Raw genomic sequence first — 22,523 nt, forward strand, 5'->3', positions numbered from 1 at the left:
CTGTTGTGTGATAAAATATGCCTTTTACGCATTTTTAAGGTCATTTATGTCCATGCTAATGCATATGGTAGGCTACTTTAAATTCAGTTTACTACATTGCATTGCAGTGACTTTACTAAACACATTATAGGCTATTAAAAATCTTCCTTCTCATGTGTGTTCAAAATCATTAACCTATTATAGTGTTTTCCCCTACTTTAAAGCAATCATATCTCAGAACAGCAAATAATTTATAAACAAAACATACAACAACCCAATTATTGACCATTCTGATAATATATCAGCATACAAACATCATACATACTGTTTTAATGGCATAAAACACCACGCAAGCAAATAAAAACATGAATAATTGTACAAAACATTATCAGACCGACAGAAGACTTTGACTAAATAACTCTCCAGGCACTGCAAACAGATCCCACAGTTTACATTTAATCTTCTGTAGACGCACCATTCACATCCTCTGGCTTGACACAGATGACCCAAAGGGGCCTTGTTGCTGGGTCAAAGTGCATCTTAAGTCACTCCCATACTGGAGCTTCTTCACAAGCCACATACAGACAGCTGTCACAAGGCACCATTCTTTGAACATGGAAACCTCATTACACTTTGAGATAAGACAACATTGCTCTAAGTGGTAGGATCAATAGTCCAATATTCTTGAAAATAACTAGCAGCTTATCTAGAAAATTGGACTGAGGCTATAACAGTCTTTAAAAAAGCAATGTTATGTTTTAAGTACTGTCAGTTGTGATATGTAAAATAATGTACAGTTAATCACAGTAATTCATAGCATATACTGAAGAGTAAACAGAGCTGTTATATGTTATCACAAGTTTAAATCTAAATATACGTTTATAAAGGTGCAACATTCCTCACTCAATAATGGCAGTGAAGATGAATACATATGTGACATCATCATAAATCTGTGACATCATAGTCTCAAAAATGTGATCTGTTCTATTTTCTCATACACACAAATGTCCATCTACAAGTATCACTTTAGTAGATATTTGTCAGAATAAGTATAACGTTCATTCATATTAGGAATTTCAAATTACATTAAGAAACAAAAGAAAATGTCTCATATATTTTGCTGCCATAAAATAAAAATAATTCAGCTTTAAAATATGGAGGCCATTAAATAATAGAAATAATAAAGTAATGTATACAAGGTTAACATCATTTATGAGCTATGGTAAAATTCACAGTGTACAAATAAAGCAAGGTAATGTATACTGTAAAAAGTGAAAAGTTGTATTAACTTTTAAAAAAATACTTAAAATTTCACCTTTAAAAATTAAGTTATAATAATAATATAAAATGAAAATACATTTTTTAAGTGTTACCAATTGAAATCATTTTTTAAGTTGATACAACTTTTCACATTTTACAGTGTATGTATCTCTTGGGCGTTGCTATTTCGATTACATAAATGTCCTATTTCCCACGCTCTTATATACTCAGAATGTAGAAAAGTTTTTTCTTTCTATCATTTTTTTTGTCAAGAGCACACAATAACCCAAAGTTTATTGCAGTTGGATACCTTCCTGGAAATCACTCTTAAATTCCAACAAGGTCAAAATTTCATTGGCCTCCTCATTACTAGAATTGATAGTTAGTGAATCCAGCTGGTAAATTTTAGACGTACTGCAACAGTTGTGATTCATCAAGGTTTAATAAATCCTATTTAAATTTTCCCCAACCTTACATATTAATTTAAATTTAACACCTTAGACATCATTGCGTTTTAGAGATAAAGCCACTGTCATGCATATATGCAGTACATGAAATTGAACAAAACACAAAGGCAGGTGAAAATATCTACATTATCTTTCCCACTAAATAAACTGAGGTGACGTCCAGCGCACAACAAGAGTCACTAAACAACTAAATAAAGTTTGAGGCCTGAAGTACTCGAAAGTTCCTGTTGCTCAAGCTTCCATAATCGTGTCCAGACTAAAAATAACGAACGGACATTAAAGCGGACACTGAACTTAAATGATGGGCTGCCTACTCAAGGGCACGCCGGGAGATTCTTTGGCTAAGCTCACTGATGCAAAGCAGCAGACTGACCCAGACCACTTCACTTTCCTTTCTCAAACTTCCTTTTACATCGGACACTGAGGATTTGAAGGATTTTCATAGTACAGTGCTTACGTGGACAACGCTTTGAGTTCCTGATGAGAATTAATTTGTTGCTGTTAGGTTCGGTTCAGCTGCATCCTGTTACTGTTGCTTTAAACTCCCACAATTTCTCATATTGAACAACAACAGTCTGGAAGTCTATGGGAACAGCTGCTCCGGGTCTACGGGAGACTTTAAATATATCAGGTCTATTGTCTAATTTGTGGCTATATATAAAACCACAGAGGGACTGTAGTTTCTGTCGTGAAAATGCAATTAGAAAGATTGACACTGGCTGATGTCCGGTTCGTAGCGTTTAAAGCATGTTTGGAGACTGACTGTTGCGAGTGGTCTACGTCCACTGTTCAGTCGCTGTCTTTGCGGAGGCTTCTGTCGGTGTTGAGGTTGCAGGGCTCATGGTTTTTGCACTGGATGCTGGTGCCGTTCATGGGGCCTGAGCTTGAGACCTGGTTCTTGCTATAACACCAGCAGCACAGGCAGGACTAATACAGTGATAAAACAAAGGAACAAATTAAAATCAATATATTTTAAAAAATATATATGTATTCATATGTCTGTTAAGGAACCATCACAATAAGGTGATAGCAGATATTCTTTCTTTCTTTCTTTATATTTCATGCCATTGCAGCATCTATGGCTATTAGAGATGTGCATCTCAATAACCGAGTCCGATGCGATACGCATCTTAATGCATAGCCTATGATGCAATACATTAAAGATAGTTAACGAGGCATTTCACCCCATTACAATGCACGGCGGATTTTGATTCGGTTCAGCACGATGTAATTTATTGCCGTATGATGCAATGAAAAATTATGATGTTATGCAATTTATTATGGTACAGTTTCCACACATTTGTGCATGAGCGTCAGAACCATTATAAGAACATTATATAATAACCATTATATATATATATGTTGTAAGTATATGTCAGTCAAATCCATTCCACTGGAGCAGTGTTTCTCAAACTTTTTCAGCCCAAGGACCACTTTATCTTCCAATTTTTTTCTGAGGACCACCTAACAGAATCCCACTCAAACACGCCCCCAAAAAACAACAAAATATGAAGGATAAGCTAAATTTAAGTTTAATATGCAACTGTTTCAAGTCAAAAACAATTTTTTAAACACAAATGCAATGCTATGTACAGAAATTATTATATGAATTTTATTTCATTTGAACAAGTAAATGTATAATAAGTGACAGCTTAATATGAACAACAAACTGCACATGTGAAAAAAAAACTGCAATTAAACATACTGTAACAGCCTAGGTCCCACTTAATGTCATTCCAAAGAGCCATTAGTTTAAAACTGAGGTGGTGGGTATATGAAATCTATGGTTGTAACCAGTGGCGGATGCAGAACGTGACATATGGGTGGGCATGGATTAAGTCCGGGTGGGCCTGAATCTATGGGTGTCACTTTTGAATAAGAAACTATAACAAGTCTATAAAATTCGTCAAAACTTCAGAACACTAATTTAAACAGCATACACACACACCCGAACGAACTGCACGTCACATTTTTGACATTATTGATACTTTAAATTGTAATGCAACGTGACATTTATTAAGCCTTTTTGGTAAAAAAAATATTGGGCTCTCATAGCCTACAAAAAAGAACCTGCACACAGTGACAGGAAATATAAATGAACCTAAAAAAACCTTATACTTTTTTAAATAACCTATTAAAGTGTTTAAATAAATACGGCTACTAAATGCTTAAAATGAAGCTCCTAACATCATATTCTCTTCATGCAAATCACTAAAAATATATTTTCGTTCTCACATATTTAAGTTAACTTACTAAATAAAGAAAGAAAAAGGGAATTGCTAGAATAATGTTAGACTCTGGGGTTAAACGAAGTGACAAATAAATAAACATTTAATATACTTTTTGATGAGCACAAGAGCAAGCCTACATGAAGAGCGGAGCCGAGGAGCGCGCATATCAGACGTGAACGAAAGGAATAATGGATTTCATGCTTTCACTTCATTTCCTGACAGTTTCACTTGTTAGTGAGGATAGTAATGGCTAACAAGATGACGCCGAATTACATACAACATAATTACCTAAATCTGAGAGATGCAAACACATTACAATACTTTTTCCTCCGCTCGACGGCCAAGGCGCATCATTTTTTACGTCGGGCAAGCGATTTTGCGAGGTTTGTTTTGTAGAAAGACTTTCTTTAAAGTGAATTTCATTTTGTATAAATTGTATCTTAATATTAATCAATGTTTGATCAAACAATTGCCTCGATTTAATAAATAAGAAGCAAACCAAGAACGTCTGTGGTGTGGATTGAAGTGAACCCACTATATTTCCGCAGCCTACGTCTTTCTGTTTTAATGCATTTCTTAAATTAATGTCTCAATTACACAGTAGGCTTATAGGTTGTTATGATAGGCTATTTGTTGCTTAAAAGCAATAGGCTATATTGTATAAAGTGTAGCAATAAATGTGGCGTGACTTATAGTGCTGCTATATCGCTATATCAAACAACATCACTATGATCAGATGTTTTCTTTCTATTTTTTACCCCGCTGTCATATTTGTTGTGTGTTTATGTTATTGAGAGGAAAGCGCGCAGCACATATTTATAACGTGTTGTTATTCAAAATACGTTTTCTACTTGCTTGCAAAAAAAGTTCTCAAAGTGATCATGAAAGCTGCTCGGGAATATTTCATTATAACGCAACATTCAACTGCTTTAATAGTTTTTAAATAGTTATCAGGCTTACTTATAATTTTACTGTTTTTAACATAACATGCAATAGATAAATTACACCACATAAAGTAGTATACATGTCTAACTATACAGAGTAGTATTTTTTACATTTCTGATTGGGCGGGCCAGCTGTCAATCTGTAACTATTGTAACAATAAAATGCTGAAAACATTTTTCCCCTTAATGTCCAAAATCACTGAAATTACAGGGATTTTACACATGAAACAAAAACTAGTACATTACAAAACGAATAGATCTGTGGATTTTAGCTGCTTTCAGTTGACGCTTGATCCTTCTTTTGACTCCTCTTTGGTTTAGCCACCGATCCATTTTTACGTTATTAAAACAGAATGGCAAGAACTGATATCACAGTTTTGCAAGTGCATTAAAAATCTATTTAAATAAGTGACGATTGTATAAACACTTGCCTAGTTTAGGTCATCTTTTGGCGGACCACTGGGGGGGTTTGACGGACCAGGCCACACTTTGAGACTTACTGCACTAGAGGAATGCCCTAATAAATTAAACTCTGGTCCACATTTTAGCTACAGCCTTGACATTCTCGCTGCTGCTTTCTCAAATCCATTCCACATGCCTTGTGTAGAGTCCATATAATTTAAACTCCATTTGCATTTTCACTACTTTCGCCAACTTTACTCCCATGACACAACAAGGTTAGCAAAGGTTTTAGGTTATAAAAGCAATTGTTTATTAAAAGAATACAAGAAAATGTCATCTACTACCAGTAAATTATTTAGACCCACCAACATTTTTTTTGCTTCCACTGCCACGGATTTGTAATTACTCGGTGGAGAATAGCTCCATGTTATGCTTTCATGACACGCCTCGGTTTCCGTAGTATTGTGATACACCAGCAGGTGATAAGACAGCAGGACGTAGCAACAGTTTATAGAAGAGACAGCAATCTTAAAACATCAGTCACTTTCTAAAGAATAAAAATGTAGCGCATCTACTAATAATGATACATAAATCTGATTTTACCTACACTCTAAGAAGGGATGTGTTAATTTTAACACATTGTTTTGTGTTAAACTATTTAGCACATTATGTGTTATTTTAACACATTGTGTGTCATTTCGTGTAGAATGTGAGCTTAAATAAATGAAATGGACAACACAAGATGTGTTAAAACAACACAATGTGTGTTATTCCAAAAATAACACAGAGATGTGTTAAGTTAAGAACAACACACTAGATGTGTTGTCCTTAACTAGACACAAGATGTGTTAATTTAACACATTCATTTTAAGAGTGTATGGAAAATATGTTAAAAACGATGCATCACGATGCAAATGCAAATGCATCGTTAACTTTTTATGCTGATGCATCGAGCAAATCTGCGAATCTTCCCATCCCAAATGGCTATATTCATGCAAATGGCTATATTCATGGCTATATTCATGGATAAACACAAGTTTATCCACACAAGTTATTCCATACTCAGGTTGGGGAGATGCAATTTGGTATCTCCACTTCATCTAACTTGCAGGTTTTTGGCCGGGGGAAACCTGAGTGCCTGAAGTACACCCACGCTGACACGCAGGGAGAACATGCAAACTCCGCACAGAAAGGCCACCTGACCTAGCCCGGGCAATAGCAGACAGTCTGTTAGTTGACATTTAGGTGAAATGTTCCTTAGAGTCAACAATAATTTATGTTAAAATTTATTTTATTTGTTATATTATTTATTATATCATCAGCACCACCAGGTCATCAGCACCAAACCGAATATATTATTTATTCGGTTTTTGTTGTGTTATTTCTTGTGTGTGTCCAAAATGTTGGTAACTTGATTGCTGATGATATGAGGAATGAGGTTCACCTGTGATGTTTTCACAGTACACACTTATGATGGCTTAGGCCAAAATGCATATGTGTGGACATGGTACAAATAAATCTATGAAATTATATCTTGAGAGTGCGTTTTTTCATTTTTATTTAGTCAACAAAAAGAGACCATCAAAATAAAGTGATACTTTCAAATCTATGGATTTTGCTTTGTCTTGAAAGGACTTAATCTGCATCATATCTTTGTGCGTATGCTCAATGCCTTACTGGAAGGGGCCCACTCAGGGTCTGACGTTAGATTTGGCATACTTTCCTCACAATGAAGACAACCAGGATAAGGCATGGGTTATCTTTCTTGAACTTGTAGAATGACTCACCTCACCTTTCACATTGTCTCCATAAATCAAACCGAAATAAATCAAAGTTCGTAATTTGATTATATAATGGGAGCATTTTTCATATTTCATGCTACATTGTAAAAAAACACATTAGTATCATTTCAGTCTGTTTTAGGTGGCTCAGTGGGTAGCACTGTTGCCTCACAGCAAGAAGGTCCCTTTGTTGAGCCCTGGCTAGGTCGGGTGGCCTTTCTGTGTGAAGTTTGCATGTTCTCCCTGTGCAAGCGTGGGTTTGCTTTGGTTTCCTCCCACAGTCCAAAAACATGCAAGTAAAGTGTATTGGAGGTACAAAATTGCCCTCCCCAAACTTGTGTATGAATTAACTTGTTTAGATCAACTTGTGTATGGATTAAACTGTTCTTGCCATGAATATAGCCATAGATGCTGGAATGGCATGAAGAAGAAAGATAGAAAGTAAGTTTATGCACCTTAATGCAGAAACAGGCACATGTAAGCTCACCTTAAAGCAGTTCTTAAACTTCTTGCTGACAAAGTAGAGGATGATGGGATTGATGCAGGAGTTAACAGTGGCCAAGTTTATACCAAAATAATCCATGATCAACAGGAAGCTGAAATTTTGGACACATATTCAGTTCTTTATTATATTTACATAGCTAAATAAATATTGATGAAATATTTACGTAACTATATAAATAATAGAAAAAAAACATTAGATGTTCAGGGCATTGCATGTATGGTTTAACACAAATTAGTCTACTCTCAGAGGACGAATATCAAAGGTTCACTCACTTGAATAGGTCGCAACGTCTTTCATCATTCGGAACGTAAACCAATTTCTTCAAGAGTCTGCTGAGATGCAGGGGAAACCAGCAAAGGGCAAAGATCAGCACTAAACAGAAGACGGCTTTGGCCACTTCACGTCGCTGCAGAACATAAACAAGGCAGTCATTTACTGTAAGGGTTATATAATGCATCCGCCAAGATCCTAAAAGTCACCCATAAGTTTCACACACTCACAATCTTACCATAAAAATATAAGCCTGGTTTCACAGACAAGGCTTAGCTAAAGTAGTTTGTGCAAGGTGAGACTGCAATGGCATCTAATTGGCCAAAAATGCTTTACATTTGTGGATATATCGACATGGGTTTGTTTGGCATGCTCTTGACAACGGTTTATAGACGGTTTCATCGGACGCACGTGATACACGTCTGGATCCGAACCTTACTTCCGGTTTCGTTTTTTTCATGGTCTAACTAGTTGCTAAACTGATCTCTTGAACAAATGCCTCGTCGAAAATAACAAATGTTTTGGTTTCCTAGGTAATCTATGTGTTGTTTTTTTTGCGTGTTATATAAATAAACTACGTTTAAAGAACTTTGTTGTTATTTATTCTTATAGCGGAGTTTACCGGAAGTTCATGCGGACCGCGACAGCCGCTTGTTTATGTTGTTACTGCTGAAACGGTCTATACCAAGTTTTTGCAGTTATGGCTAGAAGGAATACAGCTATGGCCAATTATCTTTTGAGATGCTGGGTTGAAGGTTAGGTTTGGGGGTAGGATTAGGATGAAAAACAGCGGCTCTGGCTAGATAGGATACAGCTTGAATCCCGTGAAATGTTGGGTTTAGGGTTTGGTTTGGAAGTAGGATAAGAATGAAACAGCTGGCGAGATTCTATAAGATTTTGGCCATAGCTGTATCCTTTCTAGCCACAACCAGTTTTGCGTGTTCATGTGGACAGGAGATTTTTTTAATGAAAGAGGGAAAAACTGTTTATAAATATGTCTGTGTTTGTGTGGGCTAGGCCTAAGATGTTTAAGCATCTTTAATAAACATGCTTTACTGAAAAATGTTATTGGTGCGACAAATCAATGGCACTGGCATTTTTAAAGAACTGTTAGTTTCAGTTGAGGCAGCTTAAATGTGTCTTAGTGTTAAACTAGCCCTAAAAGGACACACCATTTTTTTTTAAATATGCTCCTTTTCCAACTCCTCCAGTTTTTTTTTTTTTTTTTAGATTTTTACTGTTTTTGAATCCATTCAGCTGATCTCCGGGTCTGGCGGTACCACTTTAAGCGTAGCTTAGCACAATCCATTGAATCTGATTAGACCAAAAAATAACCAAAAAGGTTTGATATTTAAAACTTGACTCTTCTGTAGTTACATTGTACTAAGACCGACAGAAAATTAAAAGTTGCGATTTTTTTAGGCCGATATGGCTAGGAACTACACTCTCATTCTGGTGTAATAATCAAGGACTTTGCTGCCGTACCATGGAAATAGTCCCCTTGGTAACTTTCAATAGCAGAGGAGTATTTTTGGGCACTGCATAATATCATTGCGCCTCCTGCAGAATAAGAATATAGTTCCAAGCTACCGTATATTGGCCTAGAAAATCGCAACTTTAAATTTTCTACAGAAGAGTAAAGTTTTAAATAGGAAAAAATATCGAAACTCTTTAGTTATTTTTGAGAGCAATGCTAAATGGTCTAATCAGATTCAATGGATTGTGCTAAGCTATGCTAAAAGTGGTACCGCCAGACCCGAAGATCAGCTGAATGGATTCCAAAATGATAAAAATCAAATGTTTAACTCTATGAGACCTGGAAAATGAGCATATATATATATTTTTTTAAAAACGTGGAGTGTCCCTTTAAGTCTGCTCTGTGAAACCAGGGAATAAAGGTTTTACTAATTTTTTAACCATACTGACATCTCAGATGCCAATATTTGGTTGCTGGAATGCCAAGGCAAGTGAACATTAAAATATAATAAATATTATTTGTTCTTTGAAGAGCCGTCTCCATTTCCTGGGTATTATTGCTTCTGGTTTGTGCATTTTAATTTGCCAAATTCCTACTTAGTATGTTGTTTCCCAAAAACGTTTCTTCTTTATTGTCACATCCACAACCTGTATATGTATATTTCCCTATGAGTACAGACTGATATCTTATGATGTTTGGACTCTGTCATAAAAAGTTTATAAAAATATAAACAGCTGATTCAATATATTCGCAATAAATACATTCTCTCAGAAATTATGTCACATCCATAAAGCCGGAATTGTCCAGTAAAGGAAATAAAGCAGAATATAAATCTGGAGGTTAACTTTAAAAATAAAAATAACTGTATTGCAAAAGCAATTGTTACATTTTTATGATAAAAGATTTGGAAGTGTAGTATACTAAAGAAGTATGCTGAAGAAGTGCTTAAGGAATCTTTGTGGTATGATTACACTCTTATACCATATTAGTGACAACTTTTTTTTTCTGAGAGTGTACCAGTATGAGTATTATGATTAGTATTGTATTTGTACTAGTATGAGTAGTAGCTATGACTAGTATTGGAGAGTTTCTCTTACTTGTTTAAGATGATCACTGAGGGCAATTCGAAGGCTTCCTTTTCTGTGGTTGAGCATTTCACTTGTCATGAGCGTGTAGAAGATGGCTGTGCATGCCAGTGGTACACAGAAGTAAAATCCAAACAACCACCAGTCTTTCCACTCCACATAAAACTGATAGCAGAGAAAAAAACGTGTATTATTTTCTTGCTTTAAAAACATGGTTGAACTATGTCAATGCCTAACTTTGATCTGAACGGAGAAGTAATCCTAATCTTAAATACATTATCTTAGTGCCAGTTACATAAATGAACACATGTAAAACAGTGCACGAAGCCTTCAAATTCAATTGAATAATAATGCAATAACATCTGTATTCGATTAAACTCTATCGTGTCTGAATCGTCTTTTTGTTTTTGTGATTAATTGCAGTGCTCGTGTGAGAATGAACTCTGTGTTTTCATCCACACATACGGCTCTGCTTGAGGGAGATGCATCAGTTTGTAATTGCGCACGCGGTCTGCTATCAATTTACTTCTTCGGGCTGAACAAAGCGAAAGAAATCTCCAGATATCGTCTTCAACTAAAGGAAACTGAAAGCTTTTAGTCTTATCCCTCTGTTTTGTAAGCGATTTACAAAAAAATGTTCTTCCCGGGATCAAAGTTTGGTGGCTTTGGAAAAGATCACAGCAAAGTCTTTCATATCATCCTGCCTGAGGTCAAGACCCAATGCAATGTTTATTGCAAACCGGTCAGGTGTTTGACTCTTACGCACAACATGCGGACGGAAAAAACACACTGGTCTGAAATAAGCGTACCATCATGAATGGAGTTGTAGGCTTCAGCATACACGTGCGTATGGTTTGGTTGGAGTGGTTGAAGGTGAACATGTTGAAGACCACTGCCTCAGGCACAGCCAGGATGAAGGATAGGATCCAGATGCAGGAGATCTCAATGGCAGTAAACAGGGGGATGCCCACACCCTGCACTCTGCTCCAAGATGCTACAGCCCTGTACCTGTCCACAGAGGGACAAACTGTTAACACATTGCTGTGAAGATCATGAGTTGATTGGCCATCAGTTTCATCATTTTAAATCAGATAACCAAGAGACACTTCCAAAACAGCACCATCAGCTCTCAGCTTTTACTTTTTAATCCTTCATTCAGGTTTTTATGTCAACACCTGCAAAACCTAACTGATCAGATTCGTGTCCTGTAGGAAAGCTTCTGTCCAAATAACGCATAGCAGATGTGAAAACACTCAGCTTCTGGTATAGAGCTACGATAAGCCAGACATTGTTGATCCAAGTTTAATGAAAAGACTGCTCTGCATTTTAATATTCATATTACCGAAATGCTTACAGACATATACATCCAACATGTATACATCAGCTGTTTGTTTGGATAAAGTCACTGGTTTGCCTGGTTGCTTGTTTACTTTTTTCTGAGTTATGTTTGCCTGTTTGTTTCATTAATATCTTTTCTCTAGTGGATGTTTCTGTAAAATGGCACATAATTCTTTTTTAATGACCCATTTGAATATTCCTGTTTAACAACAATAGGACATTTATATTTCACTAAGTGGAGATGTAGCCACTTCGCAGACGCTCAGCTGGAAAGAACGACATGATATCCAAACCCACACAACACGACGAACACAAATCGGACGAGATGTGCTGAACATTTCCTCTTCGTGATTCGGTAACTAATAGAAAGCGGCTGCGCTTTGGTGAAATTGAGGCCAGCCTTTTGATTCATGAAGTGATTCATTAAAATGTGCAACAGGCTGCTACGTGTTTGTGGCTTGAATTCACTCACACACTGTGAGGAAGAAAGTGAGGAATTAAAGGCCAGTTCTAAAATGTTATTAAATGAATAAATCTTGATCATTTTCATAGTATAGAATAAAGAGAACCCACCTGTAAAAATTTTGTCCTGGCCCTATTTTCTAGCTAACTTTTAAATTGCAGTTAGTTTCAATGTCTAATCTTTTAACAAATAAACAGCCCTTCCTGCTCTACTTTATCATTTTCTTTGTCATGGTCATGATTTAACAGAGGTGGGCAGGTGGCTTCAGCGTGCTGATGAGGAAAAGACTTTCTAATGAGAGGTGCCCATTAGAGCTGACCTTATAAACTGGAGGAAATGCCCTCATCCAGACGAGAACTTGACAGGCTTACGGCACGCCTTTTCCCCTAAACCACATGAGCAAATCCATTAATGTTTCCTGAGAAGCTTTTCATGGGAACCACCCGGATCAGCTATAAAAAAGATTTATTTATAGTATTACTATACTATACTATAGTAGTATTTAAGTAAACTAAACTAAAATTATGTAAGTAAAATATTTATTTCACATCATTTATGCTCCTTCAGTCATCTTAGTGTATCCATTAGAGCATCAGAGTTAGATTTCAGTCATTGATTTCACTTTAATTTTATTCTTTGACATGACCTTACTCAGTCAGTTTTAAAGATATCAAGGTTAATCACTAAAATTACTTTAGGTTTCTCGGTAGGGTGATATATGAAAGTTCATCACAGCTATTTCACGTACATTTGCAAAATTTGATGAAGCTAAAAATCACTTTATCCAATAGACCATGTGGTTCGACAAAAACTATTGTTCTAAGCACCAATCTGTTGTTATAAAAAAATATAAATTAGGCTATATAAAAACATAATAATATTGGTTATATTGGCCATGAAAAAGACAAAATATAGTTTGGTGTGTCATACAAAAAACAATACAAAAGGATAAACAGATGGATTCCATATAGTCAGCAACGTCAGCGGCATGTGTTTTTGATTTAGTTACAGAAACCCCAAAGCCGGAAAGTTTAGGTCCTGCCTAAACTTGGAGATTCATCCAAGTGTGAAGATGAATAACATGCACGCACAGTGATTTAGACAACAGCACGCGATGTAAAAAACAGTGAATTGGAATTCAGAGCAAATAACTTTGTATTACACATTAGCATTGCGTGCCATGGGCTAAACCCATAAACCCACTTTCTGACCTTTGCCTATACCTGATCCTAAAACCTGAACAGTGAAATTCAAGCCCTTAACTTTATGTTTGGCATGAAGTTTAAAGGTCAAATTAGTGAAAGGTTAAGAAGCAAGAGGGGTGAGGACAAAAAAAGCTTTATTTTATTATTTGAGGTAGAATAAAGGGTCATAGCTAACTCCAGTATGGTAATATATATAAATATATATATATATATATATATATATATATATATATATATATATATATAATAAATATACACAGTACTGTGCAAAAGTCTTAGGCCTCCATGCCAAAATTAGATTTGTTGTTTTTGCAATGTTATAGTGATCATATATAATTGTTTCTCAATCTCTTTAATAGAATACATCCAGAAAATACAGTCAATGTGTATACAGGAATTAAAAACTGTATTAAAATGTAAACTGATGTGTCAAGTTTTAATGGTAAACTCCCCTTCCACTTGAGCAGTTGCAGGAAACTGCAGGATCTCTTAAACCTAAATAAAATTTAATCATAATTTCTCATTTTAAATAAATTGATCTTTTTACTTAATTCTGCTAAAAAATGCTCAAGATGTGTTTAGTGCCAAGAGAGGTCAAACTAAACACAGACGATGCCTAAAGAAGACATTTAGTCCTGAAAATATATAAATTTTTTGTACATATTTCCAGTATTTCCTGTTTGTATCTTAAATATATTAAAAATTAAATATGAAGGGACATTAAAACTTCTAAAACAACAAGTCTGATGGTGGTGGCCTAAGACTTGTGGACAGTACTGTATTGTTTTCAAAATCCTACACTGTAAAAAAAACTTTGCTGCCTTAAACATTCCTGCTAAATCAACTCAGATCCACAAGTCATGTCAACAGAAATAAGTTGTCACAACTTATAAAATATAGCTGAGAAAAGTCAACTTAATCCTATAAGTTATAACAACTCACCTGTAGTTATAACAACTCATCTCTAGTCAAGATAAATAGTAGTAAGTTGAAATGACTTGTAAATCCGAGTTGATTCAACAAAAAATTTTAAGGCAGCAAGAAAAAAAAAGTATTTTTTACAGTGTATTTATTAATAGTAAAAGCACATAAATTAGATCATATTTTTGCTCTTATGTTTATGGATCCAATGCATTGTAAGTAAGGAAGGTAACTTACAGAATTTTGCAGTATCAGTTAGTTATAAACTACATTAAGAAGCAATAGTTATATTTGGAATAAATGTGATCCTACCTGTGAAAACTAAAGTCTTTTTTTAGATTTACTGTTTGGTACGTAAAAATCATCCGTAATGTAAAGAACATTTTGTGAAAATATAACCTTGATTTCTGTAATAGTGACTAAGTAAGTCAAATAATTGGCTGAAATCAAATGTTGATGCGCATTATCTCATAATTTGATTTTGAGACTTTGTTTTCACAGACAGGATCACAGATTTTAGTCAATAGTAACTTTGTATTTTTTTACACACTTTCGTGTGAAAAAATGAGACCAACGAATAAAGAATGTAAAGAATAAAGAGCTGGCATGCCTTCAAATAAGCATTTCAACAATTTCATGGCCCTACATACCGTATGAAAGGCTTAAAATGGTAAAGTTGTGATTTACCTGTCCACACTCAAAGCACATAAATTGAGTACTGTAATCCCCACAGATGCTTTTTGGAGGAAGGGCACAAGCTTGCATAGGACAAGTCCAAAGTTGTTGTCATTAAATGGCCACTTTTCAACAAGCAACTGCAAGAAAAATAGATTCATTAATGAACTGACTGCTATATGACCCCACTCAACAACAATACAGTGCTTAAAGATGACTGAAATTAAGTTAATTTAAGAAAAATGGTTTGTTTAGTTTAAAACAAAGACATTTATTTATAAAACACAGAATTGGAGCATAACAAAAGCATATGGCTTTCTGGAATCAGCTTGTTCCTTAACTCAAATAAAGAGCAGATTTTTTTCTTAGATCCTTTCCTAGCCCTTTAGGGCACACATCTTGTGATGACGAAACAGCTTAAGTGTCTGCATCAGCCCAGACACTTGATTGGTCAACGTGTACTTTTGCTCTCATTCAGCTTAAAGTGCCGTTGAAACGTTTGTCTCCTTGTTTGAAGTACACATTTTTTCATATGACCTCTTGCGCTGGTTCACAAAGAACCCCTGCAAAGTGTGATCAGTCAAGTGGCCTTGACAAGGCTCTCCGAAAAGACCTTCTCTTTTGTTAAACAGGAAAAGTATGCGGATTATGCTCAAGTATAGAAAGGAAGCTCCTCACGGGTGTATCCTGGCCCTGTTTGTATGAAGAGTTCAGCATTTAATCAGTGAGGGAGTGGCACAGCTGGAGAGTGAGTTGTAAGTGTTTATGTGTGTTTGATGTGTATTGAAAGGTAGTGGTTTGCAGTGCACACAAGTCTGTGCATCACAACACAAGACATGCACACATCCGTTTTGACACTAAAATATATATATTTTTTGTCTTATAAATATAAAACTTCCATTCTAATAGAGAAAAACCTGAGAAAGATGTCAGCTGTGTGTTATACTGTATGTATGTGAGGTAACTATAATGCTTAAAAAATGTTATCCAGTCAGTGAAAAGTAAACTCGGCTAAAATCAAATCTGTGATTGATTGTTTTCTACATAAAATCAATCATCATGCAAAGAACATTCTGTGAAAATATAACCTTGATTATTGGAATGTCAAGGAAAACTGGTGTGCCCACCAGTTCAGATAGTTTTGTTTAATCTGCATATCTTACAGACTTTACTTGCTAAAAGCTGTCTTTTATTCACATATTTTCAGTCAGTGTAAGATATAAGCTGTGGTTAGCATAGTCTCTGTACACTGTTAATTATCAGATTCGTCGATGAGTAGTAAATCCGACAAGAGACTTTGTCTGGTGACCATGCATTAGTCAGAACAGAGTACTTGAGCCCCTATGTTTTTTTTAGCTGGCCATATCCATGCTGCTCTCATCACAAAAGCCTCTGTAACCGTAACAGGGCGGTCCTAGAGATAAACTCTGGATGACCATATAATTGCACGTCCCTGCCCTCTGCATCTATGCCTCCTCCCGACTTCCTCTGCCACCCTGTTTTCCTTTTCCTGCGTTCATGTACACGTTTTGTATTGTATAGACTGATGTTTCTGTTTGGTTTGTGAAATACCCTTTAAGAACATGATGAAGTCATATTTCCTATCAATTGAAAGTATTGAGAAAAGGAGGCTAAGGGCAGAGGGGTGCATTTCTTACCTTGTAGACGTTGATAGGAATACCAATGATGATGTAGATTAGATCCCCAAGAGCCAGACTGGCGATGAGAGCATTGGGTCCGTTCCTCATACACTTATTTTTATAAATAATCCTCAACAACGTGGCATTGCCCACCATTCCCACCACAAACACAGCACAGGAAATCACGGTGTTAATATACTTGAAGTAGAGCTTGATGGAAGTGGTGTTCCTGCAGGGTGGATGTGCCATTTTTAGGGTAGTGTTGTTAGGCTGAGGGGCTGGCAGGAGACCCACATTCGGGGTGGTTTTGGAGGTTGTCGCTTCTTGAGGGGATGTTTGTTGAGACCCAACGGTGCTGTTCGACTGACAAATTCCACCAGTAGCCACGACGGCCATTAGCAAAAACAAGCGTAGCGTCATGGCGCACATTGTTGAGTTTTTGCTTTGATTTCCAGATGAGGTGATAAGTCTCTGATTATTACTTTATACCACAGCTGCATGATAAAAACAACAAAAATGGACATTAGAAACACATGTTGGGTTAAAGCAGGTTGGAGTTCCATTTACAAACTGTCTCGTGCTATCATAACATACACGCACATAATAAATCGACTTGCGTGTTATGACGCAGGCCTCATAATAAAACAAAATCAAAGAGAATTGCTTTAAAAGTATAACAGTGGAGCTACAAAACTTCATCACAACTTCAAAAGAGATTTAGAGGAGAAGCACAGATGGAGGGTGCCAGTATGTGTTACTGTCACGCTTTGGGGACAAGACGTTGCCTTTCCTGTCATTCCCGGCAAGAACCCATCAGTGTTGGCATGGTGCTAGTGGCAAAGCACCAAGTTTTTGTTTTTATCTATTGTTATTTTAACAACGTGCCCATTGCATGGCTTTCATATTTTTGGTTTCCTCAATGTGCTTAACCTCCTGTTTTCAATTTGGCATCCATATGAGCAGTTTCCAAACAAACGGTCACTTTATCATGTAAGAAATGACTTTTGGACTACATCTTGCTTACACAAAGAGCATTTTCCAGACATTTGTAAGGTCATACACTATAGCTCAATCGTAAAGATATTTCAAATCAAGCAGACAAATTCTTCAATATGTACTAACTCTGAGCTTTGGTTTGCATATTGTACAGTATGGGCAACCGGATGACATTTTTAATTAATTTGAATAACAAAGTTATTTAAATCTATTAAGTACGCTTTATACTTTTATCTACATTAACAAATTTGGTAAGACTTTAAAATAATGTTGTATTAGTAAATATTAGTAAATGCATTAACTAACATGAACAAACAATGAACAATATGGTTTTTCAGCATGTATTAATTCTTGTTAATTTTAATACAGTTTACATGTTAGTTCATGGCCCATTAATTTAATGCTAACAGTTACAAAGCTTGATTTTATAAATGTATTAGTAAATGCTAAAATTAACATGTACACAGATTAATAAATGCTGTAGAAATAGTGTTCACCGTTAGTCAATTTTAGCTAATGCAATAACTAATTGTTACAAATACAACTTAATTGTAAAGTGTTACAACAAATTCATAGAAGTGAAAAGTTAATCAGCTCTCATCTTGTTTGAAATAATTTTAAACCCCATTTCATTATCTTGACAGCAAGGAAACACATCTAAGCCAAGATGCGTTTCCTGTTCAAAGTCACTGCCGCCACCTGGTACACAAGGAACTATTTAGCAGACAGCCCTTCAAGTAGCATCTCAGTTTAGCATCAGCTAGGCACTAAAGGGATCTTTAACGGTACGTAAACTGCTACGCTTATGAATTATAAATGCCTCCTGGTTTTTCACCTACCGCTCCTTAAATGTTTGCCTTCCCCAGGATCCCGTCATTCAGTCAGTCAGTGAGTTAGCGAGAAGAAATTCGGCTAAAGCCCCCCAGACATCTGTGTGGTATCATATGAGTAATTAACTAACTATCAAAGTGTAGCAGGATCCCATTTGGACCGCACAACGCACCAGAGCTGCTGCGCGTTCTGTCTCCGTTTTCCTGTGGAGAGTTGCTGTATGTGTGCGTGTGAGCTTGTGTGTATGTGAATGTTTAAGAGAGAGTACTCTGACGGGTGGGATCGCAATTCTCCACCTCCCCCCACAGCCGGGAGGGGGGCCCCAAAGGAAACACCAGCTCTCAGTGAGGTACAGCCTGCCTTGCTGTCGACAACCAGCCGAGGCTCGGAGCATCAGGAGGAATCGCAAATCCTCTCCAGAGGTTTTCTCTCAGCCTCCCTTTCATTCTTTTCCTTGATCGTTCTCGTTTTCTTCCCGTCCCCATGACAGGAGTGCTCCCTAACCTTTTCCCAAATGATCAACTGCAGTATTTGCAACTGACAAACTCGTCAACAAGTGTTATTCTTCAGATGGGATTCTGACAGATAAGCAAGGGAGGGTAAGGGGGTGACTAGCGGTGGGATCGAGAGCCAAATTTCCCTTGAACTTTCTGTGCCCAAAATATAGCAATGTGGGTGGTCAGAACCAAAACGCTTCAGCGTGTGAACTGAAAAGCCTACATAAGCCCTGGATTCAAGATGGCTTTTTCCAGCCATACATAAATTGGAGATACTAAGCAGAAAGGCTCTTTTTCATTATGAGCACTGGATGCATAAAAAGCTGACTTTAAGAAAGTCGATTGGAACAACACTCTCGAACAAAGCAAAGTGCCTGGATGACTGCATCAGTGCCCATTATGCAACCTGTACGGCTATACTTAGTAAAATGGGCCATTATCAATATGGGGTCTAAGTGCAGGAAGGTTGGTATCAGTAGGGCCAATAGGCGCCTAACCGTGCTATCATTGAGCTGATACAGCAACTGTACTGATTTCTAATAAAACACTGACCTGCTGAGTACACACAACTCAATTTGCCTTTGTTAGTAAAAAGAGAGAATGTTTACAAGAAATTGACCTTGATATTCACATGGCCTCTATAGGCTAAAATCAAAAGGATGCTATTAACCTTTTAGACTCTGAGATTACGATTTAGGAAATTATGATTTTTAATCATAATATATGTGCATACTGCTATAACATAGATTTTTTTTTTGCCTGTTGTCTCTCTGTACAAGTCCATACAATTTTGGCCAAAATAATCAGATTATTCCACCATACGATTGCGACTTTTTGCCTATTACTTTTTAAATTGTGTCTGTGCTACAAATTTGGCTCATTCAACAAATGTGACAGTACTTCAGTGCAAAAATGGAAAATACTTTTTAACATTCCTCGAAATGTTCCTGAAAGCAGCATACAACCCCTCTACTGCTTTTCTTTCTATTATATCCTCATTATATTTCAATGTGACCAGACAGCTGGGCAAATTCCATTTGGAGATGAACATCCTAATCACTCTAAAGGGCAGAGCCATTGAAGTGGAAACTATTGAATGAGAAAGGCAATTGTGTCTACTTATGTGGCTGTTTGAAAACACTTGGTGAAAGGAGTGGTTAAAAACAACATAATTTTATGAAAAGACCCTACATGCGACCTCTGTGCAAAATGTGTTGGAATGCACCCATTATGGGCAATACAATTCCCCCCTTATTACCTTTGTATGCACATCTTATCCTAATTGCAATGCTAATTTTTAGCGAATCAGCCTACTTAGTATTAATTGTGACTTAATTGGGTAATACTAATATTTATTGCCATTCAATTTTAAAATGATTGTGTTTTCTTTAATTGTAGGCATGAATTTATAATAGCTCTTGAATAAGTCATGGTCAACAGTGGCATATATTTTATTAATCCTAACGTGAATTGCTGACGGGATTCTTTTTCGCACAATCCCTCAAGTCTGCTGGTAGTTTCAGCGGTGTCACAACTTTTGGGGGAAGGAGAGTGAGAGAGAGGGAGTGATAGAGAGAGCAAGCGAGTATGTGTGTGAGAGAGACTAGAGTTCGGAGTCTTTGTTAATCAAGACATTAATATATAAAGTGATGAAACCTTTACCTGGTCCCAGTTGTTTTGGACTTTCATGTTGTTGTGCTGTTGTTGTTTGGGCTCTTCATCTGGTATTAATGGCATTCTGTCTGAACTCAAAGATGGCAGGCTGCCTGGTAATTCATATGCTTGTTCTCTGATGGCATCTGTGAAATTGTGCTCCGTGCATATTGGTACATACCCTGTGGGAGGGAGCAGAAGCTCGAACCTCTGACTGACGTGGTTTCATAACTGGGGCACCAAAAACAAAAGAGAGAGAAATTGAGAAAGAAGGCCAATTTCATTGTCTGTGTGGTGAGTGTGATTGGCATGCTGACAGGGATTGTGAAGATGGCGTTTTATGCAGGGTTCAAGGATATGGGGAAAACATGTCTTAAAAAACAGATGGAGATATTTTAAGCAGTCATATTTAATGAGTTCATTTAATCAAAGCCTAAAAAGCTTTCAGCCTCATATTACTTCCTTTCTTCTTTAAAACACAAAAAGAGATCTTAGGTAAAACGTTCAGGCTTCTGTTTTTCACGGAGGCAAGGTCAAAGGTGGACAGTAGTAAAATAGTTTTACTTGAGTTCATTTTAGACGGTGGGCCGAGGGGAGATTTCGTGTTATCAGACGATCTCTTGTGATGGATAACCCAGTTTTTTATATGTAACCGCTTCGCTTTTCAACAAAGCAAATAAAAATTGTTGCCACTTACACACCTTGCACATTACTATAATATCGGTAACTTTCTCCAGGTTATTTTCCCGGCGAATAGAGCAAGCAGCTACGTTTGGGGTCCGAAGTTCATGACGTATTTGTTGCCTTCATCCAATAGCGTGCGTGGAAAAGTGATGACGCGTGTCAACAAACTGGCGAGTTTCGCTGGAAAGATTGAACTTGTTAACTAATTTTAGCCACTAATGCAGTTTTAATATTCAGTTTGACACAAAATGTGAATGTAGAGGTAACGTTGCCCATTCTTACTGTTTTTATTTTATGTAACCATCTTTGTCATGTCCTGTCATTTTTTTGTAATCTTTAATAAATTCACCGTTCTATTTTTTTACACCGTTCTGATATCTGTTATCGCTTGGAAACACAACGTCATAAAGCAAGACAGACAATTATTTTCCCTGCTTTATCATGTTTACTGGAAAGAAATGTCAAAAAATGAAGTGCTGCATGCATGTATTTGAGGATAGTGGACCCACCATTCCCTTCACAGGCACAAGTTGGCAGAAATTGATTTAATCAGTGTTTCTGTGAAAAAAGACCTTGAATGCAGAGAAAGCAGTACACAAGAATAATACAGGCATATAAGTTACAAAGCCAGGAACCGACAAACAAGTTAATCAAACTAGCTAAAACTAGCTACCACAGGCAGTGCTACAGCCATTTCACAAATATCACAAAGATAAAAAGTGCACAAAGGAGAAGAGAGGAAGTTTTTATTGAAGATACTGCAAAGGATGGTTGGTAGTATATTGTATAGACATGCAGTGAAGAAAGTAGCATGGTTTACAGTAGTATAAATTAAATATGCAATGTTTAAGCAGTAGCCTTTAAATTGCAGAGCAAAAATGCATCTAAGACAAATGGTTTAAGATTATTATAACAGTTACATAGAAAATCGCTGGGGGTGGCAACATGTACAGTGTATATACATACACATGTGCAGTGTAGTAAAAGTATAAGAGTAGTACAAATGTAGATGCAGTGTATTAACAGTAATATAATAAAAACAACCTACAAAATTTTTCTTTTCAATTATGGCATGATTGGCATCGTTATTATCAACAAAACCAGACACCTGGGGTCTCATTTATAAATCCTTACTAAAAGTCTACGTATGCACAAAAGCCAAAAATGGCATACGGCAAAAAATATTAAGACAAAACAAAGCACTGTTCTCTTTATAAAT

The 22,523-nt window shown here is 36.4% G+C and overlaps 1 protein-coding gene across 1 annotated transcript; it reads right to left on the minus strand.

The window, feature by feature from the left end:
- Window positions 1-244: 244 nt before the first annotated feature.
- Window positions 245-18,890, minus strand: ednraa (endothelin receptor type Aa). Its single transcript, XM_055193657.2, has 8 exons — window positions 18,479-18,890; window positions 16,662-17,137; window positions 15,016-15,143; window positions 11,211-11,409; window positions 10,414-10,566; window positions 7,842-7,975; window positions 7,552-7,660; window positions 245-2,633 (listed from the first exon to the last, which is right to left on the minus strand). Exons 2-8 carry the CDS (start codon window positions 17,070-17,072, stop codon window positions 2,496-2,498), a joined length of 1,272 nt encoding a protein of 423 aa, XP_055049632.2. The 5' UTR covers window positions 17,073-17,137; window positions 18,479-18,890; the 3' UTR covers window positions 245-2,495.
- Window positions 18,891-22,523: the final 3,633 nt, after the last annotated feature.

Source organism: Misgurnus anguillicaudatus, chromosome 3 (genome assembly GCF_027580225.2).
Source record: "Misgurnus anguillicaudatus chromosome 3, ASM2758022v2, whole genome shotgun sequence".
Classification (NCBI taxonomy): Eukaryota; Metazoa; Chordata; class Actinopteri; order Cypriniformes; family Cobitidae; genus Misgurnus; species Misgurnus anguillicaudatus.